Source organism: Salmo salar, chromosome ssa04, assembly GCF_905237065.1.
Source record: "Salmo salar chromosome ssa04, Ssal_v3.1, whole genome shotgun sequence".
Classification (NCBI taxonomy): Eukaryota; Metazoa; Chordata; class Actinopteri; order Salmoniformes; family Salmonidae; genus Salmo; species Salmo salar.
This window is the reverse complement of record NC_059445.1, coordinates 54,814,079-54,841,975: the sequence shown is the minus strand read 5'-3', so window position 1 is coordinate 54,841,975 and position 27,897 is coordinate 54,814,079. Positions and strand designations below refer to the sequence as shown.

At 45.0% G+C, this 27,897-nt stretch overlaps 1 protein-coding gene across 4 annotated transcripts in view; it reads right to left on the bottom strand.

Annotated features, from left to right (window-relative positions):
- Positions 1-1,941: 1,941 nt before the first annotated feature.
- c2cd2 (C2 calcium dependent domain containing 2) overlaps positions 1,942-27,897 on the bottom strand; it is a 29,011-nt gene continuing 3,055 nt past the window's right edge. Inside the window, exons 3-13 of one of the 4 annotated variants that reach the window (XM_045717109.1) lie at positions 27,529-27,648; positions 25,555-25,656; positions 25,221-25,337; positions 23,757-23,868; positions 19,042-19,150; positions 18,745-18,809; positions 16,899-17,014; positions 16,202-16,382; positions 15,486-15,730; positions 14,713-15,016; positions 1,942-2,364 (exon numbers count right to left, since the gene is read on the bottom strand). In XM_045717109.1, the coding sequence (XP_045573065.1) occupies positions 2,114-2,364; positions 14,713-15,016; positions 15,486-15,730; positions 16,202-16,382; positions 16,899-17,014; positions 18,745-18,809; positions 19,042-19,150; positions 23,757-23,868; positions 25,221-25,337; positions 25,555-25,656; positions 27,529-27,648 (1,722 nt within the window). In that variant the 3' untranslated portion in view covers positions 1,942-2,113. Of the gene's footprint in view, positions 2,365-14,712; positions 15,017-15,470; positions 15,731-16,201; positions 16,383-16,898; positions 17,015-18,744; positions 18,810-19,041; positions 19,151-23,756; positions 23,869-25,220; positions 25,338-25,554; positions 25,657-27,528; positions 27,649-27,897 lie in introns of those variants that run through there. The other 3 variants (XM_045717110.1, XM_014197354.2, XM_045717111.1) reach the window with 3 other exon arrangements.

Below are 27,897 nucleotides of genomic sequence, written 5' to 3'. Positions count from 1 at the left end.
ACCCTCAGATTGGACGAGGGTCCAGGTTGGCCACCAGTAGTTCTTCTCATGGTTTCGAAGGCCACAAATACAGAATGTTTCAATAATGTTGCAAAAAAAAGGTCAACTTAAATCAAACGAAAAAATGATCTCATGAAATGGCATGAAGGTGAAAGTCATTCAAATTAGCATCACCCAAACAGATATACTCCCTGTCAAATATTTCTGCTTCAAAAAAAGGTGACGGTGAAGGAAGAGCAGGAGGAAGGGAGATAAAGACAATGTTTCCTCAACTAGTAGTGTATGATTCACGGATCGGGAAGTGGGATCTCTCAGTCAGTGCAAGGTGGTAGAGGTGGAGGCGGCATGGGGAGCTGGAGGACTTGAGGAGGGGAAGAAGCGGGTGGTAGGGGTGGTGGAGCGGGGGGCTGTAGAACTGGAGGAGTGGAAGAAGCGGGTGGTAGGGGTGGTGGAGTGGGGGGCTGGAGGACTAGAAGAGGGGAAAAAGCGGGTGGTAGAGTGGGGGGCTGTAGAACTGGAGGAGTGGAAGAAGCGGGTGGTAGGGGTGGTGGAGCGGGGGGCTGGAGGCCTAGAGGAGGGGAATAAGCGGGTCGTAGGGGTGGTGGAGCAGGGGGCTGGAGGACTAGAGGAGGGGAAGAAGCGGGTGGTAGGGGTGGTGGAGCGGGGGGCTGGAGGACTAGAGGAGGGGAAGAAGCGGGTGGTAGGGGTGGTGGAGCGGGGGGCTGGAGGCCTAGAGGAGGGGAAGAAGCGGGTGGTAGGGGTGGTGGAGCGGGGGGCTGGAGGCCTAGAGGAGGGGAAGAAGCGGGTGGTAGGGGTGGTGGAGCGGGGGGCTGGAGGCCTAGAGGAGGGGAAGAAGCGGGTGGTAGGGGTGGTGGAGCGGGGGGCTGGAGGCCTAGAGGGGAAGAAGCGGGTGGCAGGGGTGGTGGAGCGGGAGGCTGGAGGACTAGAGGAGAAGAAGCGGGTGGCAGGGGTGGTGGAGCGGGAGGCTGGAGGACTAGAGGAGAAGAAGCGGGTGGTAGGGGTGGTGGAGCGGGGGGCTGGAGGACTAGAGGAGGGGAAGAAGCGGGTGGTAGGGGTGGTAGAGCGGGAGGCCGGAGGACTAGAGGAGGGGAAGAAGCAGGTGGTAGGGGTGGTGGAGCGGGGGGCTGGAGGACTAGAGGAGGGGAAGAAGCGGGTGGTAGGGTGGTGGAGCGGGAGGCTGGAGGACTAGAGGAGGGGAAGAAGCGGGTGGTAGGGGTGGTGGAGCGGGGGGCTGGAGGACTAGAGGAGGGGAAGAAGCGGGTGGTAGGGGTGGTGGAGCGGGGGGCTGGAGGACTAGAGGAGGGGAAGAAGCGGGTGGTAGGGGTGGTGGAGCGGGGGGCTGGAGGACTAGAGGAGGGGAAGAAGCGGGTGGTAGGGGTGGTGGAGCGGGGGGCTGGAGGACTAGAGGAGGGGAAGAAGCGGGTGGTAGGGGTGGTGAAGCGGGAGGCTGGAGGACTAGAGGGGAAGAAGCGGGTGGTAGGGGTGGTGGAGCGGGGGGCTGGAGGACTAGAGGAGGGGAAGAAGCGGGTGGTAGGGGTGGTGGAGCGGGGGGCTGGAGGACTAGAGGAGGGGAAGAAGCGGGTGGTAGGGATGGTGGAGCGGGGGGCTGGAGGACTAGAGGAGGGGAAGAAGCGGGTGGTAGGGATGGTGGAGTGGGGGGCTGGAGGCCTAGAGGGGAAGAAGCGGGTGGTAGGGGTGGTGGAGTGGGGGGCTGGAGGCCTAGAGGAGGGGAAGAAGCGGGTGGTGGAGTGGGGGGCTGGAGGCCTAGAGGAGGGGAAGAAGCGGGTGGTAGAGTGGGGGGCTGGAGGACTAGAGGAGGGGAAGAAGCGGGTGGTAGGGGTGGTGGAGTGGGGGGCTGGAGGACTAGAGGAGGGGAAGAAGTGGGTGGTAGGGGTGGTGGAGTGGGGGTGCTGGAGGACTAGAGGAGGGGAAGAAGTGGGTGGTAGGGGTGGTGGAGTGGGGGGCTGGAGGACTAGAGGAGGGGAAGAAGTGGGTGGTAGGGGTGGTGGAGTGGGGGGCTGGAGGATTGAGGAAAGGGTTAGAGGCGGTAGGAATGGCGGCGTGGGGGGCTCCAGAACTATCGGAGGGGGAGTCAGGCTGCGTGTTGTTCCTCCAGGGTGGGAGTGGGTGTCTGGGTTGTGGAGCCGTTGGCTTTGCTCTTGCTCTTGGGCAGCAGCTTGCGGTTCAACATCCGGCTGAAAGTGGCCGTGCGTTTCTCTCGGTCCACCGTCACAGGTTGCTCCAGGTACACCAGGTCGTTGTGCGACTGGCTCATACCCGGGTCTTTGCACTGGCGGCGCCGGCGGAAGAACAGCTTGGCACTCTTTTGCAGGAAGCCGCCTCCTGGTGGGAGGAAGAGGAGAAAACAAGACGAGGTTGTCGTAAATGAATATAATTCAACAGTAACTGAAATGGTGTCCTCTACATAGCCGCAGGAAGTAGTTTGGGGATGGGGTTGCTGTGTTTGGGGTGGCAGTGGTGTCAGTTCGGCAAAACCTCAGGTATGGCAGAGTGGGGTGTAGAAATACATCCACCAGTTGAAGCTCATTTACTGTACTTCTACACAACTTTTAAAAAAAACTCTAAAATGCTATTATTTGGAGAACAGCAAAAACAAAATGTCCCCCAGACATTATCACCCCAATATGAGCTTTATATACTGCTCAAAAAAATAAAGGGAACACTAAAATAACACATCCTAGATCTGAATGAATGAAATAATCTTATTAAATACTTTTTTCTTTACATAGTTGAATGTGCTGACAACAAAATCACACAAAAATAATCAATGGAAATCCAATTTATCAACCCATGGAGGTCTGGATTTGGAGTCACACTCAAAATTAAAGTGGGAAACCAGACTACAGGCTGATCCAACTTTGATGTAATGTCCTTAAAACAAGTCAAAATGAGGCTCAGTAGTGTGTGTGGCCTCCACGTGCCTGTATGACCTCCCTACAACGCCTGGGCATGCTCCTGATGAAGTGGCGGAGGGATCTCCTCCCAGACCTGGACTAAAGCATCCGCCAACTCCTGGACAGTCTGTGGTGCAACGTGGCTTTGGTGGATGGAGCGAGACATGATGTCCCAGATGTGCTCAATTGGATTCAGGTCTGGGGAACGGGCGGGCCAGTCCATAGCATCAATGCCTTCCTCTTGCAGGAACTGCTGACACACTCCAGCCACATGAGGTCTAGCATTGTCTTGCATTAGGAGGAACCCAGGGCCAACCGCACCAGCATATGGTCTCACAAGGGGTCTGAGGATCTCACCTTGGTACCTAATGGCAGTCAGGCTACCTCTGGCGAGCACATGGAGGGCTGTGCGGCCCCCCAAAGAAATGCCACCCCACACCATGACTGACCCACCGCCAAACCGGTCATGCTGGAGGATGTTGCAGGCAGCAGAACGTTCTTCACGGCGTCTCCAGACTCGGTCACATGTGCTCAGTGTGAACCTGCTTTCATCTGTGAAGAGCACAGGGCTCCAGTGGCGAATTTGCCAATCTTGGTGTTCTCTAGCAAATGCCAAAAAGCCTGCACGGTGTTGGGCTGTAAGCACAACCACCACCTGTGGACGTCGGGCCCACATACCACCCTCATGGAGTCTGTGTCTGCTCAAACGGTCAGAAACATTCACATTTGTGGCCTGCTGGAGGTCATTTTGCAGGGCTCTGGCAGTGCTCCTCCTGCTCCTCCTTGCACAAATGCGAAGGTAGCGGTCCTGCTGCTGGGTTGTTGCCCTCCTACGGCCTCCTCCACGTCTCCTGATGTACTGGCCTGTCTCCTGGTAGCGCCTCCATGCTCTGGACACTACACTGACAGACACAGCAAACCTTCTTGCCACAGCTCGCATTGATGTGCCATCCTGGATGAGCTGCACTACCTGAGCCACTTGTGTGGGTTGTAGACTCCGTCTCATGCTACCACTAGAGTGAAAGCACCGCCAGCATTCAAAAGTGACCAAAACATCAGCCAGGAAGCATAGGAACTGAGAAGTGGTCTGTGGTCTCCACCTGCAGAACCACTCCTTTATTGGGGGTGTCTTGCTAATTGCCTACAATTTCCACCGGTTGTCTATTCCATTTGCACAACAACATGTGAAATTTATTGTCAATCAATGTTGGTTCCTAAGTGGACAGTTTGATTTCACAGAAGTGTGATTGACTTGGAGTTACATTGTGTTGTTTAAGTGTTCCCTTTATTTTTTTGAGCAGTGTATTTGGTTTCAAGGCCTGCGGAATGGCCTGTACAACGTACTACTCAAAACTCATCATACATACTGTAGGCTACATTGACTCATTTAGCCTACTTGTGGAGCAGTGCATACACTGCAAAATGACAGATGCAAAATACAGGCTATCGATGCCCACTTTAAATACCGACATCAATGTGAAATTAACCAGAGCATAAAACAGCTGACTGCGAATGCAAACTATGCCAGATAAATCCTATACATGCATTGAAATAAAAAGGCACACAAAGGAATGACCTAAGGCCTATAACCGGGAAGGACACAAAGACAAACAAACTCCACCAAGAAATGAAGAAAAATCGACACATTAAGGACGTGCCTGTGATTCAGCACCGCTGAATGGACAGCGCCTCGGTACAGGTAGGCATAGTGGAGCTCCATGGGGTGTGGCTGAATGGACAGCATCGCTGTCGAGTAGCCAGCTAGAATAAGGCTATTCAGTTTGTGGGCAGTTAGACATTTTCTGGACACAGTCGAGTAGCCTACAATGCTTATATGAAAATCATCAGAGCAGGCTAAAGGTAGGGATGGAGGCAGAGGATGATGATGTAGGTCTACCTCAAGAAGTAAAAAAAAAAAAAAAAAAAAAAAAATTGTTAGCCCAACTAGGTAATCATTCATTATTTGCAATTCCTCAATTATCGTTCTGTCACTGCAAGACAATGCTCATTTGTTATAGCCTACAAGTGTTAATGTCTTTGAAGCCACATTTTGTTATGTTCCAGCCTTCTACTAAAATTGATTAAAATAGTTTTTTCCCCCCTTCATAAATCTACACACAATACCCCATAATGACAAAGCAAAAACAGGTTTAGACATTTTTGGAAATGTATTAAAAATAAATGTAAAATCACATTTACATAATTATTCACACCCTTTACTCAGGACGTTATTGAAGCACCTTTGGCAGCGATTACGGCCACTATTCTTCTTGAGTATGAAGCTACAAGCTTGGCACACCTGTATTTGGGGAATTTCTCCCATTTTCCTCTGCAGATCCTCTCAAGTTCTGTCAGGTTGGATGGGGAGCGTCGCTGCACAGCTATTTTCAGGTCTCTCCAGAGATGTTTGATAGGGTTCAAGTCTGGGCTCTGGCTGGGCCACTCAAGGACATTTAGAGACTTGTCCCGAATCCACTCCTGCGTGGTCTTGGCTGTGTGCTTAGGGTTGTTGTCATGTTGGAAGATGAACCTTCGTCTCAGTCTGAGGTCCTGAGCAAGTTTCCAAGGATCTCTGTACTTTGCTCTGTTCATCTTTCCCTCGATCCTGACTAGTCTCCCAGTCCCTGAAAACATCCCCACAGCAAGTTGCTGCCACCAACATGCTTCACCGTAGGGATGGTGCCACATTTCCTCCAGACGTGACGCTTGGCATTCAGGCCAAAGAGATCAATCTTGGTTACATCAGACCAAAGAATCTTGTTTTTCATGGTCTGAGTCTTTAGGTGCCTTTTGGCAAACTCTAAGCAGGCTGTCATGGGCCTTTTCCTGAGGAGTGGCTTTCGTCTGGCCACTCTACCATAAAGGCCTGATTGGTGGAGTGCTGCAGAGATGGTTGTCCTTCTGGAAGGTTCTCCCATCTCCACAGAGGAACTCTGGAGCTCTGTCAGAGGGACCATCTGGTTCTTGGCCACCTCTCTGACCAAGGCCCTTGTCCCCCGATTGCTCAGTTTGGCCGGGTGGCCAGCTCTAGGAAGAGTCTCATCGTCACTCAATGCCTAGGTTAACCTCCACTGTATTCACATCCTACCATACCCTTGTCAGTACATTAGGACATGAATCTATTCTTTCGCGCCCAGAAACCTGCTCCTTCTACTCTCTGTTCCGAACGCACTAGACAAACAGTTCTTATAGCCGAACCCTTATCCTACTCCTCCTCTGTTCCTCTGGTGATGTAGAGGTTAACCCAGGCCCTGCAGCACTTAGCTCCCCTCCCATTCCCCAGGCGCTCTCATTTGTTGACTTCTGTAACCGTAAAAGCCTTGGTTTCATGCATGTTAACATTAGAAGCCTCACTGCTTTAGCACTCTCTGCCAACCCAGATGTCCTTGCCATGTCTGAATCCTGGCTTAGGAAGGCCACCAAAAATCATGAAATTTCCATCCCTAACCATAACATTTTCCGACAAGATAGAACTGCCAAAGGGGGCGGAGTTGCAATCTACTGCAGAGATAGCCTGCAGAGTTCTGTCATACTATCCTGGTCTGTGCCAAAACAATTCAAGCTTCTACTTTAAAAAATTCACCTTTCCAGAAACAAGTCTCTCACCGTTGCTGCTTGTTAAAGACCACCTTCAGCCCCCAGCTTTGCCCTGGACACCATACGTGAATTGATAGCCCCCCATCTATCTTCAGAATTCGTACTGTTAGGTGACCAAAACTGGGACATGCTTAACACCCCGGCAGTCCTACAATCTAAGCTAGATGCCCTCAATCTCACACAAATTATCAAGGAACCTACCAGGTACAACCCTAAATCCGTAACCATGGGCACCCTCTTAGATATCATCCTGACCAACTTCCCTTCCTAATACACCTCTGCTGTCTTCAACCAGGATCATTGCCTCATTGCCTGCCTGTGTAATTGGTCCGAGGTCAAACGACCAGCTCTCATCACTGTCAAACGCTTCCTAAAACACTTCAGCGAGCAGGCCTTTCAAATCGACCTGGCCCAGGTATCCTGGAAGGATACTGACCTCATCCCGTCAGTAGAGGACGCCTGGTTGCTCTTTAAAAGTGCTTTCCTCTCCATCTTAAATAAGCATGCCACATTCAAAAAATGGAGAACTAAGAACAGATATAGCCCTTGGTTCACCCCAGACTTGACTGCCCTTGACCAGCACAAAATCATCCTGTGGTGTTCTGCATTAGCATCGAATAGCCCACGCGATATGCACATTTTCAGGGAATTCAGGAACCAATATACTCAGTCAGTTAGGAAAGCTAAGGCTAGCTTTTTCAAACAGAAATTTGCATCCTGTAGCACTAATTCCAAAAAGTTTGGGGACACAGTACAGTCCATGGAGAATAAGAGCACCTCCTCCCAGTTGCCCACTGCACTGAGAATAGGAGCACCTCCTCCCAGTTGCCCACCGATAAATCTACAATAATTGATCATTTCAATAAGCATTTTTCTATGGCTGGCCATGGCTACCCATACCCCAGCCAACATCTCAGCACCCCTGTAGCAAACTTGCTCAACCCCCCCCCCCCCCACCCCACCCCACAGGGTTCAATTCTCTTTTCTCTGTTCTGGACGACTGTGTGATCACGATCTCCGTAGGCGACGTGAGTAGGACCTTTAACCTCTTGGGGCTAGGTGGGACGCTAGCGTGCCACCCGTGGTGCACTCCATCAACAGCAGGTGCATTTCAAGAGCGGCAAATTTGAATCCAAATAAATGTCAAAATTCAAATTTTTCAAAAATACAACTATGTTACACCATTTGAAAGATAAACATCTCCTTAATCTAACCACGTTTTACGATTTCAAAAAGGTTTTACGGCGAAAGCATAAATTTAGAGTATGTTAGGACAGTACATTTACAAGAGTTGTGTGTAATGTTTTGTCAAGTCAAAGACAGGGTCACCAAAACCATAAAACCAGCTAAAATGATGCACTAACCTTTTACAATCTCCATCAGATGACACTCCTAGGACATTATGTTAGACAATGCATGCATTTTTAGTTCTATCAAGTTCATATTTATATCCAAAAACAGCGTTTTACTATGGCATTGATGTTGAGGAAATCGTTTCCCTCCAATAACCGGCAGTCAAGTCAGCGTCAGAAATTAAATAATTAAAATTAGAAAACATTGGTAAAATATTATATTGTCATTTAAAGAATTATAGATTTACATCTCTTGAACGCAATCAACTTGCCAGATTTAAAAATAACCTTACTGGGAAATCACACTTTGCAATAATCTGAGCACTGCGCCCAGAAAAATACGCGTTGCGATACAGACTAGACGTCATGTTGGGGAGATCTAAAATCGAAAATACTATGTAAATAATCCATTACCTTTGATTCTCTTCATCAGATGTCACTTCCAGGTATCACAGGTCCATAACGAATGTAGTTTTGTTCAAAAAAGCTCATCATTTATGTCCAAAAATCTCCGTCTCGTTAGCACATGATGTAAGCCAGCCGGACTTCTCGTCATGAATGAGGGGAAAAAATATATTTCCGTTCGTTCAAACATGTCAAACGTTGTATAGCATAAATCATTAGGGCCTTTTTTAACCAGAACATGAATAATATTCAAGGTGGACGAATGCATACTCTTTTATAACGTATTGGAACGAGGGTACCCAACATGAACTAGCGCGCCAGGTGTCTAATGGGACATCACCGTTCCATGGCTCTTGTTCGGTCAGATCTCCCTCCAGAAGACTCAAAACACTTTGTAAAGGCTGGTGACATCTAGTGGAAGCAATAGGAAGTGCCAAAATATTCCTAAACCCCTGTGTTTTTCAATGGGATAGGTTTAAAGTCAATACAACACATCAGGTATCCACTTCCTGTCAGAAAATGTCTCAGGGTTTTGCCTGCCAAATGAGTTCTGTTATACTCACAGACACCATTCAAACAGTTTTAGAAACTTTAGAGTGTTTTCTATCCATATATAATAAGTATATGCATATTCTAGTTACTGGGTAGGATTAGTAACCAGATTAAATCGGGTACATTTTTTTTATCCAGACGTGCAAATGCTGCCCCCTAGACCCAACAGGTTAAAGAGTTCAACATACACAAGGCTGTGGGGCCAGACGGATTACCAGGACGTGTGCTCCGGGCATGTGCTGACCAACTGGCAGGTGTCTTCACTGACATTTTCAACATGTCCCTGATTGAGTCTGTAATACCAACATGTTTCAAGCAGACCACCATAGTCCCTGTGCCCAAGAACAAAGGCAACCTGCCTAAATGACTACAGACCCGTAGCACTCATGTAAGTAGCCATGAAGTGCTTTGAAAGGTTCGTAATGGCTCACATCAACACCATTATCCTAGAAACCCTAGACCCACTCCAATTTGCATACCGCCCAAACAGATCCACAGATGATGCATTCTCTATTGCACTCCACACTGCCCTTTCCCACCTGGACAAAAGGAACACTTATGTGAGAATTCATTGACTACAGCTCAGCGTTCAACACCATAGTACCCTCAAAGCTCATCACTAAGCTAAGGATCCTTGAGACTAAACACCTCCCTCTGGAACTGGACCCTGGACTTCCTGACGGGCCGCCCCCAGGTAGTGAGGGTAGGTAACAACATCTGCCACGCTGATCCTCAACACTGGAGCTCCCCAAGTGTGCGTGCTCAGTCCCCTCCTGTACTCCCTGTTCACCCACGACTGCATGGCCAGGCATGACTCCAACACAATCATTATGTTTGCAGGCGACACAACAGTGCCTGATCACAGACAATGACGAGACAGCCTATAGGGAGGAGGTCAGAGACCTGGCCGTGTGGTGCCAGAATAACAACCTGTCCCTCAACGTAACCAAGACTAAGGAGATGATTGTGGACTACAGGAAAAGGAGGACCGAGCACGCCCCCACTCTCATCGACGGGGCTGTAGTGGAGCAGGTTGAGAGCTTCAAGTTCCTCGGTGTCCACATCAACAACAAACTAGAATGGTTCAAACACACCAAGACAGTCGTGAAGAGGGCACGACAAAGCCCATTCCCCTCAGGAAACTAAAAAGATTTGCCATGGGTCCTGAGATCCTCAAAAGGTTCTACAGCTGCAACATCGAGAGCATGCTGAATGGTTGCATCACTGCCTGGTACGGCAATTGCTTGGCCTCTGACCGCAAGGCACTATAGAGGGTAGTGCATACGGCCCAGTACATCACTGGGGCTAAGCTGCCTGCCATCCAGGACCTCGACACCAGGCGGTGTCAGAGGAAGGCCCTAAAAAGTGTCAAAGACCCCAGCCACCCCAGTCATAGACTGTTCTCTCTACTACTGCATGGCAAGCGGTACTGGAGTGCCAAGTCTAGGACAAAAAGGCTTCTCAACAGTTTTTAACACCAATCCATAAGACTCCTGAACAGGTAATCAAATGGCTACCCGGACTATTTGCATTGTGTGCCCCCCCCCAAACCCTCTTTCTACGATGCTGCTGCTACTCTCCGTTTATCATATATGCATAGTCACTTTAACAAAACATTCATGTACATACTACCTCAATTGGGCCGACCAACCAGTGTTCCCCCACATTGGCTAACCGCGCTATCTGCTACTGCTACTCTCCGTTCATCATATATGCATAGTCACTTTAACCATATCTACATGTACATACTACCTCAATCAGCCTGACTAACCGGTGTCTGTATGTTGCCTCGCTACTGTATATAGCCTCGCTACTGTATATAGCCTGTCTTTTTATTTCTTTATTTACCTATTGTTCACCTAACACCTTTTTTGCACTATTGGTAGGAGCCTGTAAGTAAGCATTTCACTGTAAGGACTACACCTGTTGTATTCAGCGCACGTGACAAATAAACTTTGATTTGATCAATGATGTCGCTCTTGCTGCTGGTGATTCTCTGATCCACCTCTACACAGACAACACCATTCTGTATAAATCTGGCCCTTCTTTGGACACTGTGCTAACAAACCTCCAAACGAGCTTCAATGCTATACAACACTCCTTTCGAGGCCTCCAACTGCTTTTAAAACGCAAGTAAAACTAAGTGCATGCTCTTCAACCGATTGCTGCCCGCACTCTCCTGCCTGACTAGCATCACTACTCTGCACGGCTCTGACTTAGAATATGTGGACAACTACAAATACCTAGGTGTCTGGTTAGACTGTAAACTCTCCTTCCAGACTCAAACATTTCCAATCCAAAATCAAATCTAGAAGCAGCTTCCTATTTCGCAACAAAGCCTCCTTCACTCATGCTGCCAAACATACCCTCGTAAAACTGACTATCCTACCGATCCTTGACTTCGGCGATATAATTTACAAAATAGCCTCCAACACTCTACTCAACAAATTGGATGTAGTCTATCACAGTGCCATCCGTTTTGTTACTAAAGCCCCATATACTACCCACCACTGCGACCTATAAGCTCTCGTTGGCTGGCCCGCACTACATATTCGTCGCCAAACCCACTGGCTCCAGGTCATCTATAGGTCTATGCTAGGTAATGCCCCACCTTATCTCAGCTCACAGGTCACCATAGCAACACCCACCCGTAGCACGCGCTCCAGTAGGTATATTGCACTGGTCATCCCCAAAGGCAACACTTCCTTTGGCCACCTTTCCTTCCAGTTCTCTGCTGCCAATGACTGGAACGAATTGCAAAAATCTCTGAAGCTGGATTCTTATATCTCCCTCTCTAACTTTAAGCATCAGCTGTCAGAGCAGCTTACCTATCATTTTACCTGTACATAGCCAATCTGTAAATAGCACAACCAACTACCTCATCCCCATATTATTACTTACCCTCTTGCTCTTTTGCACCCCAGTATCTCTACTTGCACATCATCATCTGCACATCCATCACTCCAGTAGTAATGCTAAATTGTAATTATTTTGCCTCTATGGCCTATTTATTGCCTACCTCCCTACATTTGCACACAATGTACATACATTTTTTCTATTGTGTTATTGACTGTACGTTTGTTTGTGTATAACTCTGTTGTTTGATTTTGTCACACTGCTTTGCTTTAGCTTGGCCAGGTCGCAGTTGTAAATGAGAACTTGTTCTCAACTGGCCTACCTGGTTAAATAAAAAAATAAAAAAAAGAGAAGCCGCAGAAAAGTAATTTCTTAAGCTACGTTATTAAGCGGAGAGGAGGTAGAGAGGATGGCCGCTCTAGCAAGTGGGGGAGGAGCCGTAAGTTACTGTGAGCGAGTGAAACAGGGAGCAGGGAGAGACAGCACCCAACCAAACAAGCCAACTTGCGTTATAGTAGACTAATAGCTGCCATAGCTAGGTTATTTATCATCAAATTTGATTACATTGTACCCGTCTTGACTGCATCATACCGGGAGACGCTAGTTAAGCTCTCTCGCTCTCTCTCCCCCTTTTCAACATTTTTGTTACGTTACAGCCTTATTCTAAAACTGATTAAATAAAAAAATGGTCATCAATCTACACACAATACCCCATAATGACAAAGTGAAAAAAGGATTAGAAATGTTGCTAATTTATTAAAAAAAAAAACAGAAATACCTTATTTTCAGAAGTATTCAGACCCTTTGCTATGAGAGTCTAAATTGAGCTCAGGTGCATCCTATTACCATTAATCATCCTTGAGATGTTTCTGCAACTTGATTGGAGTCCACCTGAGGTACAATCAATTGATTGGACATGATATGGAAAGGCACACACCTGTCTATATAAGGTCCCACATGCATGTCAGAGCAAAAACCAAGCAATGAGGCCGAAGGAATTGTCCGTTGAGCTCCGAGACAGGATTGTGTCAAGGCACAGATCTGGAGAAGGGTACCAAAAATGTCTGCAGCATTGAAGGCCCCCAAGAATACAGTGGCCTCCATCATTCTTAAATGGAAGTTTGGAACAACCAAGACTCTGGCCGCCCGGCCAAACTGAGCAATCAGGGAAGAAGGGCCTTGGTCAGGGAGGTGACTAAGAACCTGATGGTCACTCTGACAGAGCGCCAGAGTTCCTCGGTGGAGATGGGAGAACCTTCCAGAAGGACAACCATCTCTGCAGCACTCCACCAATCAGGCATTTATTGTATAGTGGCCAGACGGAAGCCACTTCTCAGTAAAAGGCACATGACAGCCCGCTTGGAGTTTACCAAAAGGTACCTAAAGGACTCTCAGACCATAAGAAATAAGATTCTCTGGTCTGATGAAACCAAGGTTGCACTCTTTGGCCTGAATGTCAAGCGTCACATCTGGAGGAAATCTGGCAACCATCCATAGAGTAATGCATGGTGGTGGCAGCATCAAACTGTGGGGATCTTTTTCAGCGGCAGGAACTGGAAGACTAGTCAGGATCGAGGGAAAGATCAACAAAGCAAAGTACAGAGAGATCCTTGATGAAAACCTCAGACTGGGGCAAAGGTTCACCTTCCAACAGGACAACGATCCTAAGCACATAGCCAACACAACACAGGAGTGGCTTCGGGACAAGTCTCTGAATGTCCATGAGTGGCCCAGCCAGAGCCCGGACTTGAACCCGATCGAATATCTGACAATATCCAACCTGACAGAGTTTGAGGGGATCTGCAGAGAAGAATGGGAGTAACTCCCCAAATACAGGTTTGCCCAGCTTGTAGCGTCATACCCAAGAAGAATCGAGGCTGTATTGCTACCAAAGGTCTGAGTAAAGGGTCTGAATAATTACATAAATGTGATATTTTATTTATTTACTTTGTGTGCAAAAAAAAAAAAAAAAATGTTTGTCCGTCATTATGGGTATTGTGTGTAGATTTATGAAGGAAAAAAACGATTTAATCAATTTTAGAATAAGGCTGTAACGTAACAAAATGTGGGGAAAAAAAAATCAAGCGGTCTGAATACTTTCCGAATGCACTGTTGTTCCAAGTTGGCTAAACTTCAAATATAAAGATTAGCTGGTTACTCACTTCTACATGGGCTTGTGCTTGAAAGATTGTTTATGAAACCCGTGTTCATTTTCTGTTATGCCTGCTACAAGAAGTTAGTCATTATTAGTGAATGTGCATTATGCACGGTTCTAGTTAAATTTGTAACAAAAAACACATTTTCACTAGATTTCATAGTGATTATTGCAAAAAAGGATATCATTTCACAAACCGGAAATTCTTTAGATCATTAATAATGCAGTGTATTTGACCTTTAATTGTACAACAAAGCTTATTTAGAGAAAATATTTTTTTTAAGTGATATATTTATTGTGAATCGTTGAGATATGATTTTTAGGCCATATTGCCCAGCCCCAACTCTGGTCTTGAAAAATAGCACCGACCTTGATAGAAATGCACCTAAAACTGCTCCTACAACTCAGCTTGGAGCTGTTGCAGCCTAAAAGATGTTATACCATCTGAAAGAAAATGTGAATGTCACATTTCATAGATGGATAGCATGCTAGTCTCTACTGTACCAAGCTACTAACAGCTGCTGTGAGGTAACTTACTCTTCAGGAAAACATTTCTGGTTAGCAATGGTATCCTCTTTAAGATGGCAAAGAATAAAGAGACAAGGGAAGGGTGGAGATAGGAGGAAGGAAAAATGAGAAATCAGATCAACAAGATGGAAAGAGAGAGAGACAGACACTAAAAATAACAGACTGGAGTGGTGACCAGGATCATAAGGACGTGAGTAGAGTAAGAGAGTTACCAAAGTGATATGCCCGGTAGAATATTTTAGGAGAGAATAAGGCTAAAAATAGACACAACAATAAGATCTTAAAGATTTGCCACAGTGCCGGCATAGGGCACCATCCGATAAACTCTCACCCCTGCTCTTTTTGGAGCCTGACTCTGAGATGCAGAGGGACATGGAGGTTTTATCTGCATCCCTGTCTGGGTCCTCGTCTGCTTGGCTCTCCCAGTCCTCCGGGGCCTGCTGGGCTTGAGCCTGGGCCACTCCACTGGGGCACTCCTGGGATTCCGACCACGCCGCCGGGGGGTTGCTACTGGCTCCTACTACTGATGCAGTTGCCACAGAAATCTCCTGAGAACCCTGCTCCGACATGGAGGCATCCATCGCAGCAGCGTAGCCCACCATCAAGGCCATCTCATCATCCTGAGAAAGAGGGGTCTAGGAAATGGAGTACAGAATAGAAAACCCACTCTTAACATTTCAAAAAGAAGAGACTCTAAGAGGTAGAAAGTAGCCTAGCGGTTAGAGCTTTGGGCCAGTAACCAAAAGGTTGCTAGTTTGAATCCCCAAGCCAACAACATGAAAAAAATGTTTGCTCTGCCCTTGAGCAAGGCACTTAACTAACTGCTCCAGGGTCGCCATCAATAATGGCTGATCCCTGATTGTGACACCAATCTTTGTGGGTGTCTCAGTGAGGGTTTGGATATGCAAAAAACATTTGCATTTCACACTTGTGCGGCTTACCCACTTGCAAATGCAGTGAAAATGGGCAAATATAAGCATCCCCCATTTGACCTTGGAGTGTACTGCTGAGCTGCTGTCGAGCTGCTCTGTATGGTATGCCTTTGAGTTCGTGTCTTAGGGTTTCAGAAAAGCCCTAACCAAATCTTACGTATTATTATGGTACCTTGGCCACTCCTGAGATGATGATGGTGCTCTTCTTGACCGGGGACTTGAGCTTCTGCTTGGCTGACTCGTGGAGCTGGCGGATGGCGGCTTCTGCCACGGGATCGGACCCATTGAGCATGAGCAGTTCTGTGTCGGAGGAGGACAGGGCCTTGCTCCCCATCGTCCCAAGCATGGATGGCTGCTCTGACACCCTCCGAGACGACAGCTTGGACTTGGTGCCGCTGGGAGGCTTCAAGGGGGTCTCTGAAAACATACAAGATCACTTGGATAAAATCCTTATCATTTTATTGACAATAATACCAGTAATTGCATTCTATACATTTGATTTAAAATAAGCTGAGCCCATCTCCTGTAAGCAACATCTCATAGTAATGCCTAGACAAGAAAGTCCAAAAGCCTGAACATGAAATCCCCAGAGAATAGTTGTCGATAGTATGTGGACAAGGAGGACTATATTACCTCCAAATTATTGCCATACATTGACATTTTAGTCTATTAGCAGACCCTCTTATCCAGAGAGACTTACAGGAGCAATTCAGGTTAAGTGACTTGCTCAAGGGCACATTAAAAGATTTTCCATCTAGTTGGCTCAGGATTCGAACCAGTGACCTTTCGGTAACTGGCCCAAAGCTCTTAATCGCAAGGTTACCTGCTGTCATACTTTTGGGGTTCCATCTTAAACGTTAATTCTATTGTTAAAGACTCAATACGTACGCTGGGTTGGATTTTTGCTGAGTGCAGACAGTAGTGGTCGAGCTGGTTTACTCTTCACTGCAGTGATTGTGGTGACCACAGTACCGCAGGGCATGACCGTGCGGTCCATCTCCACTCTCTTAGTGGGGGCTGGAGTAGGGGGCTGCCACGACCGCACTTCACTAGGTTCCAAATAGGTAAACTTGGGGACGAGAGAAAGGATGGAATGACATGATTCATTGTGTAAAACGGTAAGGTATTAGATATGAATTTGATATGTATTAAGAAGTTAAAATGTCCAAAGCAAATATTTTTATTTCTACATCAAATAATTTCTGGGTAACAATTAAGTAACTTACTGTGAATCTTTTCAATAAAATGGCCAAAAAGAAACAAAAATAGCTTCTTAGCTAAGAGCAATTTGACAAGCAAGAATTTTGCTAAGACGGTCTGGGAGTGAGGAGCGGAAAACTAGCTGTTATTGGCAGAGAGGTTTGGAACTCTTTCTTATTGGTCTGTTAACCAACTTACCACCTGGGGATGTCACCAGGTAGGTCAAAACTCCATCCCACCAAAACAGGCTGACATTTCAGGTGATCTTTTCTCACAGCTCTTACAGTAAAAGGGCATTATCATAATTTTCACAGTATTATTCCTACCTCATAGTGTGAAAATATATATAAAACACACTGGGCCTTAAAAAAGGTAGTTATCTTACCTCAGCAGTAAGTGACCCAGTCACTTGGTCATTGGATATGAGGGCAAATGTTTGCTGTCCTTTGGGTTGCTTCTTCACCAGATCAAAAGGCACGAACACTTGACCCATTAAGGAGTCTGTCAGGAAGACAACACATCCGAATCAGTTTGCTATAACAAGACTTCATACATACAGTTGAAGTCGGAAGTTTACATACACTTAGGTTGGAGTCATTAAAACTCGTTTTTCAACCACTCCAAATTTCTTGTTAACAAACTATAGTTTTGGCAAGTCTGTTAGGACATCTACTTTGTGCATGAAACAAGTAATTTTTCCAACAATTGTTTACAGAGAGATTATTTCACTTATAATTCACTGTATCACAATTCCAGTGGGTCAGAAGTTTACATACACTAAGTTGACTGTACCTTTAAACAGCTTGGAAAATTCCAGAAAATGATGTCATGGCTTTAGAAGCTTCTGATAGGCTAATTGACATCATTTGAGTCAATTGGAGGTGTACCTGTGGATGTATTTCAAGGCCTACCTTCAAACTCAGTGCCTCTTTGTTTGACATCATGGGAAAATCAAAAGAAATCAGCCAAGACCTCCGTAAAAACATTGTAGACCTCCGCAAGTCTGGTTCATCCTTGGGAGCAATTTCCAAACGCTGAAGGTACCACGTTCATCTGTACAAACAATAGTACGCAAGTTTAAACACCATGGGAGCACGCAGCCGTCATAACGCTCAGGAAGGAGACGCATTCTGTTTCCTAGAGATGAATGTACTTTGGTGCGAAAAGTGAAAATCAATCCCAGAACAACGGCAAAGGACCTTGTGAAGATGCTGGAGGAAACAGGTACAAAATTATCTATATCCACAGTAAAATGAGTCTATCGACATAACCTAAAAGGCCGCTCAGCAAGGAAGAAGCCACTGCTCCAAAACCGCCATAAAAAAGCCAGACTACGGTTTGCAACTGCACATGGGGACAAATATCGTACTTTTTGGAGAAATGTCCTCTGGTCTGATGAAACAAAAATAGAACTGTTTGGCCATAATGACCATCATTATGTTTGGAGGAAAAATGGGGAGGCTTGCAAGCCGAAGAACACCATCCCAACCGTGAAGCACGGGGTGGCAGCATCATGTTGTGGGGTTTCTTTGCTGCAGGAGGGACTGGTGCACTTCACAAAATAGATGGCATCATGAGGAACGAAAATTAAGTGGATATATTGAAGCAACATCTCCAGACATCAGTCTGGAAGTTAAAGCTTGGTCGCAAATGGGTCTTCTAAATGGACATTGACCCCAAGCATACTTCCAAAGTTGTGGCAAAATGGCTTAAGTACAACAAAGTCAAGGTATTGGAGTGGCCATCACAAAGCCCTGACCTCAATCCTATAGAACATTTGTGGGCAGAACTGAAAATGCTACCAAATACTAATTGAGCGTATGTAAACTTCTGACCCACTGGGAATGTGATGAAAGAAATAAAAGCTGAAAGAAACAATTCTCTCTACTATTATTCTGACATTTCACATTCTTAAAATTAAGTGGTGATCCTAACTGACCTAAGACAGGGAATTTTTACTAGGATTAAATGTCAGGAATTGTGAAACATTTTGTTTAAATGTATTTGGCTAAGGTGTATGTAAACTTCCGACTTCAACTGTATAATTTTGCTCACAAACAACAATAAATCACAGTATGAGTAAAATGACAACATTTTAAGACTATCAGACATGATAAAAAGCTTTAATTGTTCTTAAATTCAAATATTGTGGGTGTGTATCAGACATAGTATTAGTGTCCTTACCTCTCCCTGTGCCTAAATTTAGAGATACACAACAAATATATACTTACTCTCCTGAGGATTCCCATTATCCAGCAGCTGAATATTGAGCTCTTTTGATCGTCCATTCAGCTCACTTGGTGAGAGAAAGAGGAACATTTACAAAACTGATAACGAGCAACAGGAAGACAATGAGGGAGCGAGAGGGACTGTAGGTTGGATATTGTGCGACTGGGTGGCAAGTGTTTACTAAGAGATTGAGCTCACATGACACTATAATGTCTATTAGCTTCATTTTTGATTTCCATATAAAAATGGCTCTGTAAAGACTCTCTGGCAGCAGCAGTGGATCTCGAGTCTGGACTCACAAGATGAAGGGCTGGTCCCAGGCTGGGCTGGCTGTGTTCTGTTGGACTGAAGTGGAGAGTTTCTGTGGAGGGTCGTCTAGCTGCAGCACACACAGGGGATTCATACTGCCTGCCAAGTGCAAACAACAGAAGAGGAGTTCAACAGAAATGCACGGCCGCATACAAATCAAACATTGGGGTTGATTGGTACAGTACACTGACAACCCAAGTCATGAGCATTATGATGTTTGAACATTAGATTAAGTCTACGTTCAATTAATTGTTGGAAAACTAAATAAAATTGTAATTGACGTTGGATGTCTGAACCTACAGTATTAGAATGAGTTCATTCTATTTCTATGGTCTGAACACTTTAGTTTAGGCATAAACATATTTTTGGGGGGGCATTACTGCTATTAGCCCATAGAAATGCATTGAATAAAAGATTCACTACATGGAACATATTTTAGATTCTTCAAAGTTGCCACCCTTTGCCTTGATGACAGCTTTGCACACTCTTGGCATTCTCTAAACCAGCTTCATGAGGAATGCTTTTCCAACAGTCTTGAAGGAGTTCCCACATATGCTGAATACTTGTTGGCTGCTTTTCCTTTACTCCGCGGTCCAACTCATCCCAAATCATCTCAATTGGGTTAAGGTTGGGTGATTGTGGAGACCAGGTCATCTAATGCAGCACTCCATTACTCTCCTTGGTCAAATAGCCCTTACACACCCTGGAGGTGTGTTTTAGGTCATTGTCCTGTTGAAAAACAAATACCATCCCATCTAGTTTGTGCTTAGTGGGACTGGTGTATCGCTGCAGAATGCTGTGGTAGACATGCTGGTTAAGTGTGCCTTGAATTCTAAATAAATCACGACAGTGTCACCAGCAAAGCACCCCCAAACAATCACACCTCCTCCATGGTGGGAACCATACATGCGGAGATCATCCGTTCACCTATTCTGTATCTGACAAAGACACGGCGGTTGGGACCAAAAATCTCCAGTTTGGACTCATCAGATCAAAGGACAGATTTCCACCAGTCTAATGTCCATTGCTCGTGTTTCTTGACCCAAGCAACTCTCTTCTTACTATTGGTGTCCTTTAGTAGTGGTTTCCTTGCAGCAATTCAACCATGAAAACCTGATTCACACAGTCTCCTCTGAACAGTTGATGTTGAGATCTGTGTCTGTTACTTGAACTCTGAAGCATTTATTTGGGTTGCAATTTCTGAGGCTGGTAACTAGAATGAACCTCTGCAGCAGAGGTAACTCTGGGTCTTCCTCTCCTGTGGCGGTCCTCATGAGAGCCAGTTTCATCATAGCGCTTGATGGTTTTTGCGACTGCACTTGAAGAAACATTCAAAGTTATTGAAATATTCAGGATTGACTGACCTTCATGTCTTAAAGTAATGATGGACTGTCATTTCCCTTTGCTTATTTGAGCTGTTCTTGCCATAATATGGACTTGGTCTTTTACCAAATAGGGCTATCTTCTGTAGACCACCCCTACTGTACCTTGTCACAACCCAACTGATTGGCTCAAATGCATTAAGGAAAGAAATTCCACAAATTAACTTTTAAGGCACACCTGTTAATTGAAATGCCTTCCAGGTCACTACCTCATGAAGCGGGTTGAGAGAATGCCAAGACTGTGCAATGCTGTCATCAAGACAAAGGGTGGCTACTTTGAAGAACCTCAAATATAAAATATATTTTGATTTGTTTAACCTGTTAGGGCTAGGGGGCAGTATTGACACGGCTGGATAAAAAACATACCCGATTTAATCTGGTTACCACTCCTACCCAGTAATTAGAATATGCATATACTTATTACATATGGATAGAAAACACCCTAAAGTTTCTAAAACTGTTTGAATGGTGTCTGTGAGTATAACAGAACTCAAATGGCAGGTCAAAACCTGAGAGATTCCTTTACAGGAAGTGGCCTGTCTGACCATTTCTTGAACTTCTTTTCCATCTCTATCTTTTACTAAGGATCTCTGCTCTAACGTGACACTTCCCACGTATTCCATAGGCTCTCAGAGCCCGGGAAAAAACAGAATGTCGTCATTCCAGCCCCAGGCTGAAACACATTATCGCCTTTCTCAAGTGGCCGATCAAGGGACTCTGGGCTTATGCCCGTGACCCGACCGCCCCCGCCTTTGTGATTTTTTCCTCTGTTTGCCGAAAAGGAGATTCCCTGTCGGAATATTATCGCTTTTCTACGAGAAAAATGGCGTAAAAATTTATTTTAAACAGCGGTTGACATGCTTCGAAGTACGGTAATGGAATATTTAGAATTTTATTGTCACGAATTGCGCCATGCGCGCGACACTTCTTTACCATTTCGGATAGTGTCTGGAACGCACGAACAAAACGCCGCTATTCGGATATAACGATGGATTATTTTGGACCAAACCAACATTTGTTATTGAAGTAGACGTCCTGGGTGTGCATTCTGACGAAGACAACAAAAGGTAATCAAACTTTTATAATAGTAAATATGATTATGGTGAGTGCTAAACTTGCCGGGTGTCTAAATAGCGAGCCCGTGATGCCTGGGCTATGTACTTAGAATATTGCAAAATGTGCTTTCACCAAAAAGCTATTTTAAAATCGGACATATCGAGTGCATAGAGGAGGTCTGTATCTATAATTCTTAAAATAATTGTTATGCTTTTTGTGAACGTTTATCGTGAGTAATTTAGTAAAATGTTAGCGAATTCCCCGGAAGTTTGCGGGGGTATGCTAGTTCTGAACGTCACATGCTAATGTAAAAAGCTGGTTTTTGATATAAATATGAACTTGATTGAACAAAACATGCATGTATTGTATAACATAATGTCCTAGGGTTGTCATCTGATGAAGATCATCAAAGGTGAGTGCTGCATTTAGCTGTCTTCTGGGTTTTGGTGACATTATTTGCTGGCTTGAAAAATGGGTGTCTGATTATTTCTGGCTTGGTACTCTGCTGACATAATCTAATGTTTTGCTTTCATTGTAAAGCCTTTTTGAAATCGGACAGTGTGGTTAGATTAACGAGAGTCTCGTCTTTAAATAGCTGTAAAATAGTCATATGTTTGAGAAATTGAAGTAATAGGATTTTTAAGGTTTTGAAAATCGCGCCACAGGCTGCAAGTGGCTGTTACGTAGGTGGGACGAATTCGTCCCGCCTAGCCCAGAGAGGTTAACACTTTTTTGGTTACATTATTATTCCATATGTGTTATTTCATAGTGTTGAGGTCTTCACTATTATTCTACAATGTAGAAAATTGTACAAAAAGAAAAACCCTTGAATGAGTAGGTGTGTCCAAACTTTTGACTGCTACAGTATATATTTTGGGACATGTATTTAACCCCTTATTTTAGGCACTAAACTATACCCATACATATACACTTCCATTCTTTTTTTAACTGGTACTTTCAGATGAGTCTTGTTCCTAGTCTTGAAAATGTCCAGAGGGTCATAATAGTTTGTAGGCCAAAACGTATGGTTTTCGTGAGAAGACCGATTTTCGGGATGTCTCATGGTCTGACAAACAGATTTAGCTCTGTCACCTTTCACCGCAGATGTGGAAGGGAGATATTGGCGGATGAGGTAGATTGAGAAGCAGCTCATGCAAAAAAAAAACAGATCTCTCTAGCTGAAACAGATGGACTAATGTTTTTTATTGTTAAGTAAATTAGATTTTCGCAGGGCTGCCAGAAATTGCAGAAGGGTTAATAGCAAGATGGTTACTTGTAGTGACCAGTACGTTTACATTGAGTGTACAAAACATTAGGAACACTTGCTCTTTCCATGACAGACTGGCCAGGTGAATCCAGGTGAAAGCTGAGATATCTTATTGATGTCACTTATTAAATCCACTTCAAATCAGTATAAATTAAGAGGAGACAGGTTAAAGATGGATTTTTAAACCTGGAAACAATTGAAACATGGATTGCGTATGTGTGCCATTCAGAGGGTGAATGGGCATGACAAAATATTTAAGTGCCTTTGAACAGGGTACGGTAGCAGGTGCCAGGCAGGTTTGAGTGCGTCAAGAACTGCAACGCTGCTGGGTTTTTCCAGCCAACTTGACACAACTGTGGGTAGAATTCAAATCAACATCGGCCAGCATCCCTGTGGAACGCTTTCGACACCTTGTAGAGTCCATGCACGGACGAATTGAGGCTGTTCTAAGGAAAAAGGGGGGTGCAACTCAATATTAGAAATATCAGTATACATGTCAATGGCTGAGAAAGTCAGTCTGGCTATCAGGGTTGTAACTGAATGAATAATGTATCAACTGGTGGAGACACAAGTTGCCCTGGCTATTGCATAGCTGCTGCCTCCTTGGCTTTATGCCACACTGCACATTTAAACAATAAACCCTATCAGTAGTTGTCCTCTTAGCTTTAATGAAAAAGAAGCAACTGGGGAGAGAAGTGCTGAACACTACACATCTAACTATCAACAGTAATGTATACAGGGAGAGACGCTGTGGCTGATGATCTGCAGCTCTGACAGCCCTGCTACTGTAGGAGAGTTTGGAACCACAGTGAGTAGGCTTCAATAGGTTCAACTGATGTCAGAAAATAACAAGTCTCAGCGGCTCCTTGAGGTCCATGCTACTGTTTTCTCTGCTTGCAGCCACCTCAACATGAGGCACATGTGGCGCTGTAGCAACACTTCATTGTTTTGCCCATGTATTCATGGTTGAACCTTGTTGTGATCCAGTTGTGTCCCTCACCTGCAGCACCGTCCTCCTGCTCCTTACATGTCACCCGGATATTCTTCACCAGCAGCTTCCAGTCGTGAGCGCGGGGGGGCTTGGGCGGTGATGTCACCTGCTTATAGGCCTCCTAGAGAAGCGGACAGAGAACATGCCGATATTAGGTACTACCATATATTATATAGTGGAGAGAAGTATAGAGCTACAGGGTGTGCATGCTTTTGTTCCAGCCCAGTATTAACACACCTGACTCAGGAACGCGTGGTGTTGAGACTAAGCAACCTAACTATGTTGATATTCACCACTTCTGCATATCAGGCAATCTATCAATACAGAGGTATAGAAATGGCCAACAGGTGACAGGAGCACGATGTGCTGAGAGGGTGCATTTGTTGTTGTATGTCATCGACAGGTTGACACAGGAGGGAAAATGTATTCCAGTCCAGTCTTGTCAAAATTTTCCCGTACTGTCCTGATTCCGCAAAACTTCTATAAACCCGGAACTTTCCTGTCCCGTCCCGATAAAAATCCCTCCCATCCCGAACTTGTTCTCAACTGGCCTACCTGGTTAAATAAAGGTGAAATATATATATATTTTTTAATGGGTCTTCCAAATGGACGATGAACCCAAGCATACTTCCAAAGTTGTGGCAAAATGGCTTAAAGACAACAAAGTCAAGGTATTGGAGTGGCAATCACAAAGCCCTGACCTCAATCCCATAGAAAATTTGTGGGCAGAACTGAAAAAGCGTGTGCGAGCAAGGAGGCCTACAAACCTGACTCCGTTACATCAGCTCTGTCAGGTGGAATGGGCCAAAATTCACCCAACTTATTGTGGGAAGCTTGTGGAAGGCTACCCGAAATGTTTGACCCAAGTTAAACAATTTAAAGGCAATGCTACCAAATACTAATTGAGTGTATGTAAACTTCTGACCCACTGGGAATGTGATGAAAGAAATAAAAGCTGAAATAAATCACTCTCTACTATTATTCTGACATTTCACAATCTTAAAATAAAGTGGTGATCCTAACTGACCTAAGACAGGGAATTTTTACTAGAATTCAATGTCAGGAATTGTGAAAAACTGCGTGTAAATGTATTTGGCTAAGGTGTATGTAAACTTCCGACTTCAACTGTACATAGACATGGGACATTAGTCACTTTAATAATGTTTACTCATTTCATATACTGTATTCTATTCTACTGTATTTCAGTCAATGCCACTCCGACATTGCTGGCTACAACTGGAGTGGGTTGATGGAAGGGGAAAATGACCATATATTTTACATGTAATTTTTATTAAGTAAACTATAATCGTTTTTTCCCCCCCTTTTTCACACATTGCATAATTCTATCTCCCCCCCAAAAAACTGTTTATATAACTATTCCTGTACTGCCCGTTCCTTTGGTCTGTCGATCCTGTCCTGTCCTGACCCACGGGAGTCCTGTTCCAGTGTCAAACTATAATGTCTTCCTCTCACCTTGACCTCTGTGGCCTGAGCAGGCCTGCAACTCAGCATCACGGAGGGACGCGCAGCACACAGCAGCTGTCTCAGCACGTCCTTTACTGCAGCCACACTGGGGCCTGTGGCATTGTCCTGACAGACAGGCAAACAGATCAACACTCCACCATCACATCACTAGCAATCATCTCCATTACCGTTTGACTCGTCTGGACTGCTGATTTTTGGAAACATCATAAAAAATAAAACATGTTGAGGTTTGCAGTTTACCCTCAGGAAGTATTGAAGATCTTAGTTTAAATGTTTGCCTAATATATATTTTATACCAAAGACTGTGGGTTATGGGCCATACCTGTGTGAAGCTGGGGCTGAGCTGCAGGTCCCATGTCTCCAGATGGGACACCCCCCAGCCCACCCAGACCTCGCCTTCAGCCTCCCTCATCTGCAAGTCCAACTGGGGAACAGAGGGCATCAGAATGACCATGAGCAACAACACAGTTGTTGTATTATCCCAAACACACGCTTCACCCCTGCAGAGTGCAAGCCAACACAATGAGCTGTAATTGAGCAGTCCACCATAGAGAGAAAAAGAGAGTAAGTGAGAGAGAAGGAGAGTGAGCGAGTGTGGGAGAGAGACAGACAGAGGGCTATAGAGGGAGAGAGGACTGTGTGCTAGTGACTGGGCCATCCTATCCCAGCATGCCTAGAATCCACTGACTGTACAGCCAACTATGTTAGCAAACAAAGGCTTTTTCTGATAGCACTAAAATACAATCAATATATATATTAGGCAAAAATCAGTTAGATCAGTAAAAATAGGTTTTGGTCATACTGGAAAAAGTGTAGGCCTTAGTGTTAGATAAAGCACAGTACAAATGGAGTCAAGTAATGGTGAGTAAAGTACAGCAACCATATTTTGCCAGAAGCACTACTATTTCCATGGGAGATGTATCATCAATGTGTGGGAAAATGTTGACAACAAACACGGTGTCATTATAGTAATGGGGAATGAATATAGCCTAGTCTCTTATGGTTTAGGAAAAAATACCTGAGAACAAAAGGATTCCATTTAAAGTAGCCCATCACGTCAGTCACATGAAATGCCCCACTGCACTGAATATAGCCTAGTTGTGTTACAACTGTGTGGTTACACATGGCCAAAGTGCACTAAGCTGCAAAACCACAGAGCGTGTGAGTGAGGCAGAAAGAGAAACACACTGGCTCAATATACTGTTTAAATATATCCCTCACAATCACTCATAACAAGAACAGGGACCATTCTAGAGTCAGTCAGTCGCAATGTGGAAAAAGGATGAAAATATATCAAAAGGCCTGCCCTCAGGACTTTTCCAGACCAAACCGAAGAAGGGAGTATGAAAAAAATGTAACAATAGCCTCCCTCTACCCCTCCCAAAAACAACAACCAATCCAAAACCCTAACAAAAGGTGTCCTGACCAAACCTAGTCCTGGCTTTAGATTTTTTACCTCTCACTGGACTTGTATTTACGGCAGGATCAGGCCAACAACGAGGCAACAAGTCAAGCACCAGATTTATAAAAAAAATAGCTTTAAATCAATTGGGTTAACTTCAACAGCCACTTACTAGCCGTGCATTTGCAACCGCTTAACAACTAGCTCAATAACTTAGACAGGATGGAAGCTTATAGCTTTATGTAATATACCCACAACACACACCCCGGCTGTCTTTCTCACTTTCATGATGTTCAATATGAAACCACAAATAGTACTTGGCTACAGCAAGCAACTTAGAGGAAAAACCAGCAGAGGGAAAGGTTAGATTGCTAAATATTATGGGTGAGCCCGAGTCAGAGATTTGACTTTAAATTGTGCCCAGTTACGGGCGATGCTAATAAAATGGATGTTTAACATGAAAGAGGGAACATTTCTCAACATCACTTTTTGGGTGAGAAATTATTCTTAATTTCTCTCTTCTCCAATGACAAAAGTGGAGGTAGTAGAAAAAAAAATGGGTCACCTTTACCAAGAAGGGGCACCTATACCCCCTCCAGTATTTTACATTAGACAGACAGTGATTTAAATAAGGTATACAGGACATCTTCCAACCTCTAGGCCCTCGCCATTTAATCCGATTCTCATAGCAGCAGCAAAGCTACGCTGAAGTGTGTCATGTTCAATAAATCACAGAGCTTCCTCCATTAAGACAACACAGGGAGAGAACAAGGAGCCCTGCCCCCCCCCCCTCCCCTCTCTCCCTTTGTTTGTCTAAAGCATCGCTCCAATAGAGATGGGATGGGAAAGATGTTAGCTGCAGATGTAGTGGACATAACTGTTGTGTTCCTTTACCTGCAGTTCAAGTGGAGATATCTTCACGCTGTACCTACAGGGCTCTCCTGGAGACATGGCTGATGGTGATGCACTGAGGGAAAACTGAAGCTTATCACCGACAACCTTGCATTGTGCAGCCTAGGGGAAGACAAGACTGCATACAGTTACAATAGTACCGTACAGTAATCAAGGTTACACAAAAAAAACAATTTGAGGTAAAAAAGGTGCTTGGTGCTAAACATGCCCAACCATAACTGCGGTATTCATACATGGTTCACATTCAGACTTGCTTACCTGGGTTTCTTCCTTAATGTGTGTGTGTTTATTTTTTTAACAGTTCAGTGTGTGACAACAATCAACTTGAAAGCTCCAAACATGAAGTATCTC